Here is an 8,788-nt window from a genome sequence, read left to right on the forward strand (position 1 = left end):
GAGTTGTTTATGTGGGTCACGATGAATTTTGAGCATGCATGTGCTTCTAACTGGAAGCGGAAAGAAGGCTGCAGAGGGAGCAGCTGAACTCTGTTTACATGTCGGCTGTGATGGTTGCAAGTTGAAATCCAGCAGGTAATGAGCTGTTTATGATGCAGAGTTATATAATTTGAAGTCTGATGATACTAGCGGAGGCCCGCCACTCACTTCTGTCTGTCAGGGTAAATACTGGAGACACCTTCACTGATCACGCTATGCAGGTCCAAGGCTCCATATAATTCTATCAGCAACTCCAAAGACATACTGATGATTCTATTTTGAATTTCAAATTGGTAGTGTAATAAAAATGCTTTTTTTTTTTTTATGCACTGTTTGATCTCTAAAAGTTTGCAGTGTCTTCACAAAAGTATTCATCCTGGTTTTCTTCCAGGATTTCATTGTTTTTTTTTTTTTTTTTGCTGAATAAAGCTTTTACCACAGGATGATGCTGCCATGAAGATACTGAGTTCAGGAAGATGTGCAGTGTAAAATGTTCAAAATGTGAAATTGACCAATAGTTTTGTGGTCAACAGATTCTCCCTCCGGAGCTGTGGATCCCTGAAGCTCCTGCAGAGTTTCTGTGTGCTCCTTTGACTGCTGCTGCTGTTGTTTGTTACTCTTCTTTTGGACATTTGTCTCTGAAACTTACCGTTCCCTCCGTGTCTCCCTCCTGCAGTGTTGTGTGCGGACAGAGTGGGCCAGATGACGAAGACCTACAGCGACATCGACGCCGTCACCCGACTGCTGGAAGAGGTCAGTACGGAAAAGTCAAATCTGTCGAAGCAGATCAAACAGAAGGCGACATTTTTAGAGGGATTTTAAAGCACTTACGTTGGGGATGTACTAAAGTGACGATTTAAAATGTGGGGATTTTCTCTGAGGGTCAAAAGAACAACGTCGTTGAACTCGTTTCCTAGAGCTGATATTTTAATGTAACTTATCACCTCCCGGTCTGTGACAAAAAAAAAAACAAAACAACAAAAAAAAAAGAGCATAAAGTAGGACATCAAGAGACAAAAGTGTCTGAAAACTTGAATGGTGTCGTTGTCAAATAAAGCTTGAGATGTAACACTCAGATGGGCATGCAGGTTTCCTCTGAATAAAGCTCTGGTTGTGACCATGCCAGATGCTTTGTGTTCTTCAGTTGCACATGAAACACAGCTTAGTGTTGCTGCCTTTGTGTGTTTGGCTATTTTTACTGCCAGGAAACAAAAAGTTTGTGAGGCAGCAGACTCAGCCTGCCTCAGGTGAATAAGCCCTTAATGATTGTTCAGCTGTGACTAATAGCAGCCTTTTCTGTATGTTTGCTCATGATTTATTCCATTACTTCATTTATTGGCAGTCCTTGGGAAGATTAATGAATAACCTTCAAATGAAAGGATTTGTATTTGCAGTAGAGTAATCGGACGATTATAGTTTGAGAAAAAGTCCAACATTTTAATTCTGTGTATTCAACAGGGGGCGGGGGGGAAACATCTTAAGAAATAATTGTTTTATAAAATGACTAAGTATTTAGACAGCCATATTTTGCAAACAGGGTAGTAGTATTCAGTCCTCTGCTGTGAAATCCTCCTCCTGATTTCAGCTCACACTGTGGGTGTTCCCTTTGGAGGATAGAGAAAGTCATGAAAGAAGGTTGATTTTGAATCTGGTGATGCTTTTTTTTTTTTTTTCTTGAAATAGACAAGCATCATAGATTCTCCACCAGATTTGGGCGCAAAGCGTTTTCCCACCTATTTATCACTTCACATCAGACCCACTTGGAGTGTGTTTGCTGAGAAACTCAATCTCAGTCTTGTCTGAGCAGAGCGCTCAATCTTCACCTGTTTAGGTTGGAAACATTTTTGACTTTCATTCTGATGGTTGGGATGTAGACGGTGTGTTATCATCATACTCTGTGCTGCAGTTCCCCTACAGTGAGCTAGAGGGATTTATTTATTTATTTATTTTTATTTTTATTATTATTATTTTTTTTTACCTCCCAGACCTGCCTGCTTACCTACTGGCCAGTAGCTGAACGAAATGTCATATTGATAACGCAGGGAAAAAAGAAAATCATGGTTGGAAAACTGGACTTTTCCTTTATGAAGGAAAAATAGAAATTAAAAAAAGCTTTCTTTATATTCTTTGAATGGACGTGTTTGGGGGACCAGTGATTGTGACACCATTGATTTCTGTTAAAACCTGTTTTTTTTTGTTTTTTTTTGTTTGTTTGTTTGTTTTTTAAGTTGACATTTTCCCCATTGAGTAAATGACATTAAATTATAAATGTTGAATTTTTCTAAAAAGATTTGAATGTGCATTTATGTTACTGCGATAACAGATGAATCTATTTTAAGGTTGTTTTTTTTACTTGACTCATAAGTTTTGATGACTACATGACGGTATAAACAAACACTTGACGAAGCGATGTTAATGTCTTTCTGCTTTTGTTGGAAACAGGGAGCAGTCGACCCAGTAAATCTTAGTTTTCCAACATCCTCCTAAAACATTTTCTGCCCCATTATGCAATGACCAACTACAGTATATTACTGGCACAGACAGAGGGATTTATTGGTACTTGTATAATTGGGCTGGATAACAGCGGTATTGCGATTCTGAAAAAATTGGTCATTGTATATTGTGCAGCTCTGATGAAGGGACGCTGATAAATTTGCCTGCAGTAAAAGCTTGAACAGTTCATATTTTGTTTTATTCTTTTATTTTTGCTGATGTTTCCTCCTCTTTAAGATTAATATATTACTAAGAAGGCTGATATTCTACTTAAATACACTTTAATTAATCAAAACTGATTGGTAAATTTCTTTTTCCTGAATAATAAACATACACCTGTTGTAGCTGGGAGGCTAATAGTCATAGACGTAGCGGTCCAGGGTTCAATTCCTGAACTTGGGACTTTCTCCACTTGTCTTCCCACCTTCTGAGAAGTGAAAGAGAAAAAACACTATTTTGAACATTTAACTGTGAAATAAAGTCATAAATGGTATACCAACTCACTTGTTGTTGCTGTTTTAACATTTTAGTCGCTTTCTTTAACAGTGTAACTTCTTATGGTGTTGAAGATTTGTATTTTTTGCTGCCTCTTGGCTGGAACTCCTTTTTGGGGAAAAAGAGATTTTAATCTCAATGGCATTTAATACTGTTTAAAATAAAGGTTAAGTAAAAAAAAAAAAAAAAAAAAAAAAAAAAATATATATATATATATAAAAGAAAAAAAAAATATATATATATATATATTTTTTTTGTTGTTTTTTTTAATTGCTCTAAATCAAAGTTTGTGTTTGGAGCAGAAAGAGCGGGACCTGGAGCTGGCAGCTCGCATCGGACAGTCGCTGCTGAAGAAGAACAAAGCTCTGAGTGACAGGAACGACCTGCTGGAGGACCAGGTGGAGCACATCCGAGAGGAGGTACACACCAGCAACATTAAAGGGCTTCTGTAGTCTCTCAGGGTCAAAGGTGACAATACTTAACTGCCACATATGCAGGTTTATTAGATTTTTTTATCGAGCCTTGCAGGTGCTTGGACATGTTGTGAACAAAATCCTCCACATCAGCTGTTTTGTTTTTTTCCTTCCCCCTGTCCGGTGTTCATCATTTCTCCACATGTCTTCACATCCAGGTGTCTCAGCTGCGTCACGACCTCTCCATGAAGGACGAGTTGCTGCAGTTCTACACCAACGCCGCTGAGGAAAGTGAGGGGGAGTCCAACACCTCCACACCGTAAGCGTCCTAACACTCACTCCGTCTGCTCCGGTCACGTCTGCATGCAGCTGCGTTGTTGAATTGACATTGAGAAGTTTCGGTTGAATGTCTAATCGTCATTTGTTTGTTTTGGGGGTGTTTAAATAAAAGAAATGTGATAAAGGTTGAAATATCGGTGCGTTTACAGGGTGCGTTTGAGTGAACCTAACTTGTCCACTCCGACCCTGTTCCCGCTGGACTCCCTGCAGAAGAAACTCAAAGATTTGGAAGAAGAAAACAAATCACTGCGATCTGCGGTACGTAGAAGCATAAGCTTTCCCTGCAATGTTGACGATGGTCTACATGTCAGGTAACAGGAAGTAGATATACACACCAGTTCCAATACAAGCCCACTAACATTTGATTAATCACTCTGTTGCATATGTGGCTAAAAGTAGACCACACACACTATTTCTAGCCCTCAGTTTGTTCCCAAACTGGAAATCTGACCACTTGAGTTTATTTAAATATGTTGACTTTCTGCCACAGATCCAGCGCTTCAGCAGATTTTTTACAAATTTCAATTGCGTTGAAGTCGGGGCCACTCCAGAGGCTTAATGATGCATCCAATCCAAGACCAGTTCCTAGGCTGATTTGATATCACTGTCCAGTTTTTCGGCTGTATTATTTCACCCATTTTGTGCAAAACACCAATTTTATTTTGATATTGAAACCTTTATTTGACCATTCATATGCTTCTGAATTTTTAAGAAAACATCTTGGGTGACAAACTCCTGAAGATGTAGGGAGTTTTGTAGTTTATTCCAAAAGCACCGACAACTAAATAGATCCTCAGCGTTAATTCTGCCACCACTTTACCTGATAGATGGTGACGTGTTTGCAGGTACGAAGGCCTCACCTTGACTTTAACAAGAATTATTCTTCCTGAACCAATTTTTTTATGTTCAATCTGAGCGAAGATTTGGCTCAGACTCTCTGAATCTCTGAATGGAAATAAACCATTTTGAAATATTCAGTCAGTTTCGGCAGAAACCTGAGGGCTATAAAATCATGCAGCTGAATGACGTTGAATTAAATATTAGTGGGACATGTGGGGGTAATTTAGCCTTGTACGTTTCACCCTCTGTGCATTTGTGCACCCTGTTCACAAGTTATGATTGTAAAACAAGAAGGGTTGTTTTACGTTTTTTGCCTTAATTTAGTGACATAGCTTCAGCAATGCATAATCAGAACGCTTTAATAAAACCTGCATCTGTTTTCCATGATAAATCAACGCATCGTGGAACCTTTTCTGAGAAGGTGATTGCAAAGATTGACCACCGTTTTATCCATTTGTCCTCCCAGGCGAATCATTTGGAGACGGAAACCATCTCGTACGAAGAGAAAGAGCAGCAGCTTGTCAATGACTGTGTCAAAGAATTACGTGAGTTTTATATCTTTTCTTTTTTTTTTCTTTTATCTCATCTGTCGTTAAAATTTCAGTGGCTATAACATTTCCGGGCCCTCTCCCCCCTCCTGCCCTTCCAGGAGCTGCCAACCTGCAGATTTCCTCTCTGGCAGAAGACCTGGCCAGGAAGAGCGAGGACGCTTCCAGACAGCAGGAGGAAATCACACACCTCCTCTCTCAGATCGTCGACCTGCAGAAGAAGGCGAAGCTCGTAAGAAAGCCTTTAAAAAAAATAATAATAAAAATTTAAAAGAAGCTCCTAATGCAAACATGGATTTTTTAGATACATTAGGTAAAAGAATTGCGACTGCATGTCCTGTGTTGTCTTTGGTGTTCACAGTATGCGGTGGAGAACGAAGAGCTGACTCAGCACCTGGGTGCAGCCAAGGACGCCCAGAGACAGCTCACTGCTGAGGTAAACACATGACTGTAAAGGACACATAACGGTATTATTATTATTTTATGTGCGTTCTTATTTACGTGAAAAGTGACGATTTTTGAGGACCAAAGCGTTCTCCTAATGCAGCAAACTCTTTTAATTTTTACTTAGACAACTAAGTTCTAGACTTGAAGTTTGCTTTGCAGCTATTGATATTGAAGTATTCTACTATATATTTACTCATAAGAAGTAATATTTTCTTAATATCAAGCTTTAGTTGGGTAGAAAAACACTTAAAACGGGAAAAATATTCGAACATAAAAACCTCTTTGTGAGAAAAATAATCTTGTCAGACAGGAAATAAGCATAAATCTCATTAATCCAAGATCTTTAATCTTAGATTCTAGTTTTTGCAGTGATTAGAAACGGGATGTTAATTAGGTTTAGGTCAAGGTTAAACTTAGATGGAGGTTTTTGAACGGAATAATTTGAGTTTATCTCCCTTTCAGATCTAAATGTAAGACTATTTTTATTCAACCAAAAAGTTTTTAGATGAAACTAATGTCTTAATGGCTCAGGTGCATCAAGACTAAATTTGGTAGATGTTTAGTTTAAATGTTAACTCTTTTTTTTTTTTACTCTGCAGAAACACAAAAAGTATTTTTGGTTTAGTTTCTACTGCAAATATCTTAATACACTTAAAATGAGACAAAAGTAACTAACAAGTAAGTTTTCAGCAAGAAATAGGATCTTATTTAGAGTCAATAATTCCTTAATATTGAATGAAAAAAAAACTAGCAGATTATTTTATTTTTTTAACATGGGGAAAATCTCTTGCTGTAAATGAAATAATCTGCCAATGAAACTGGAACTTTTTCATCAATATTAAGGATTTATTGACTTAAAGCAAGCTGAAAAGTTACTTGTAAGTTAGTTTGTATTATTTCAAGTGCACTAAAAATCAGACAAAAATGCTTTGTAATATTTTATGTTTTTGCAGCGATGATCTCTGCAATGGACTTTTTAAAAATATATATCTATGTTTTAAGTCAAAAGCCAAACCTGCTGCATTTCCCCCCCCCCCTTCTCTCTGTCCTTCCGCCTCTCCTCTCTCCTTGCTCAGTTGCGGGAGCTGCAGGATAAGTATGCAGAGTGCATGGAGATCCTCCATGAGGCTCAGGAGGAGTTGAAGAACCTGAGGAATAAATCTCTACCTCTCAGCACCCCGAGGCGTTTCCACACACTGGGCTTATTCCCAATGGTCAGCGCATGAGCTGTCACAGCTTTATGCAGTTCAGTATATCGGACTGTCGGCTCCAGCAGAATGAATGGATTCATTTTCTTCTCTCAGGACTCGCTCGCAGCAGAAATAGAGGGAACTATGAGAAAAGAGCTTCAGATGGACGATCCAGACGTAGAAGAGCAGAGGTGCCTTTAGTTTTACGCTCTGACGTTGTTCCTGCGTGATACTTTGAATGTATCCCTCGATCTCCGTAGTAACGCGATCGTGTCGCTCATTTCTCCAGGCTGCACCCAAAGCGGGTTTTCCAGACGGTGAAAAACCTCAACCTGATGCGACAGCAGCGCTCCTCTGCAGCCCCCTCCCCTCTGAACATCCCAGGGTCCAATCAGAACTCGTGCTTCACCTCGAGCCGCTCCAGCAGGGCGGGCACGCCTCGCTCCAACTCCATCTACGGGAGCGAAACAGGAAGTGGGATCATCTTGGACAACAGGACAAGCAGCATCCTGGAGGGTCCGGACGACGGGTGAGGAACATTCTGAATCTTTAGCAAGCAGAAAGAAAGGGGAAAAAAATAGAGATTGCTCTTCTTCTCATCTCTCTCTCTCTCTCTCCTCAGGTCGGAAGACTCCAACAAGCGGCCCCCTGGTACGCCGGGGACCCCGGGCAGCAGGGACCTGGAGGCAGCCCTGCGCCGCCTGTCGCTGCGCCGTGACAACTACCTCTCGGAGAAACGCTTCTTCGAAGAAGAGAGGGAGAGGAAGCTGGCCTACTTGGGGAAAGAGGAGGAAAAGGGAGAGGCTGATGGCAGCAGGGACCCGGGGACCCCAACGGAGAGCCTGCTGTCGTTCTGCTCGCATCCCTCCTTCGGAAGCATCTGGTCGGGATACTCCATCACAGCCAGGTCCTACCTGCCGGAGAAGCTGCAGATTGTAAAGCCGCTGGAAGGTGATTATTGGTCTCATGATCCTCTTGACACAAATAAGGGAAAGAAAAGTCGTAGCTCCCAAAACGTCTTCCTGAATGCAAACGAAAACTCAAAGAGAAAAGAGAATCCCAGCCAGAAGCAGAGGCAGGACTACAGCTATGTTTTTCTAAACAGCTCAAACAGTGAGACACAGATTGGTCCAACGCGAGACGACGACGACGACACCAAACACCCGAACCGGTATTTAATCTTTCATAACCAGAGCGAGTCACAGATCCTCCTGAGCGCCTCACCGAAGGCGAAGCTGCGCAGAAGCTCCAGTCTGTTGGAGATTCGCAGCCTGTTGGGTTTCCAGCCTCCCCTCAGAGCTCCTCCAGCTCTGGGCAGAGGCCTGCTGACGGCCTTCAGACAAGAGGAAGGCAGTCTGAACCTTCAGCACTCCTTTTATTTCAGACACACTCAGCCGAGCTGCTGGTTCGAAGTGTAGAAACCACACAGGACAACGCAGGAATGTTACAGATCATAAAAAATATGAGTACGTGGTCGATATACTTTTCAAAGCAAACATACTTTGTGCTTGTGTGCATTTATATTGTCCAAATTATGCCTTATTGGTTAGGCATAAACCTTATGTTTTTACTAAGTTTGTCAGCTTAATTGTTACATCTTTCATTTGCCTAAATATCCATATTTAACAGCCCTGACAGAGTTGGATTTCACTCCTGGTCGCTGTAACTTCATGCACCATTTGCAGTGTTTTCCCTCCACCTAGTGTTCAGAACTGAAATTACAATCATAAACATATACGTTGCACTATTTTGCTGTCTTGTGTGTAAAATTAAATAAAATGGGAGAAAAAAAACGACATGGTAGCATAAACAATAGGATGGAAAACAATGTGGGGTTTTTTCTGCATAGAACATTCAACATTTTTTTTTATAGTTGGGTCAAATAGAATAAACAAAATAGAGAGTATATAATTAGAAATATCCTCTACCGTTCCACAGCTGGGGGGGAATTCAGGTGTAAAAGCAACAAAGTGACAGAGATGTA

At 40.5% G+C, this 8,788-nt stretch overlaps 1 protein-coding gene across 1 annotated transcript; it reads left to right on the forward strand.

The window, feature by feature from the left end:
- Nucleotides 1-699: 699 nt before the first annotated feature.
- LOC106943521 (trafficking kinesin-binding protein 1-like) lies at nucleotides 700-8,782 on the forward strand (the record flags this gene model as incomplete). The annotated part of the gene is made up of 11 exons (XM_015026827.1): nucleotides 700-792; nucleotides 3,330-3,446; nucleotides 3,659-3,759; nucleotides 3,929-4,037; nucleotides 5,086-5,164; nucleotides 5,269-5,399; nucleotides 5,529-5,603; nucleotides 6,691-6,828; nucleotides 6,919-6,995; nucleotides 7,094-7,333; nucleotides 7,427-8,782. Coding segments are annotated over 11 exons (1,956 nt in total), but the record flags the coding sequence as incomplete, so codon positions are not given.
- Nucleotides 8,783-8,788: the final 6 nt, after the last annotated feature.

Source organism: Poecilia latipinna, unplaced genomic scaffold (genome assembly GCF_001443285.1).
Source record: "Poecilia latipinna isolate Pla-1442-1.1 unplaced genomic scaffold, P_latipinna-1.0 Scaffold5406, whole genome shotgun sequence".
In the NCBI taxonomy this organism is placed as follows: Eukaryota; Metazoa; Chordata; class Actinopteri; order Cyprinodontiformes; family Poeciliidae; genus Poecilia; species Poecilia latipinna.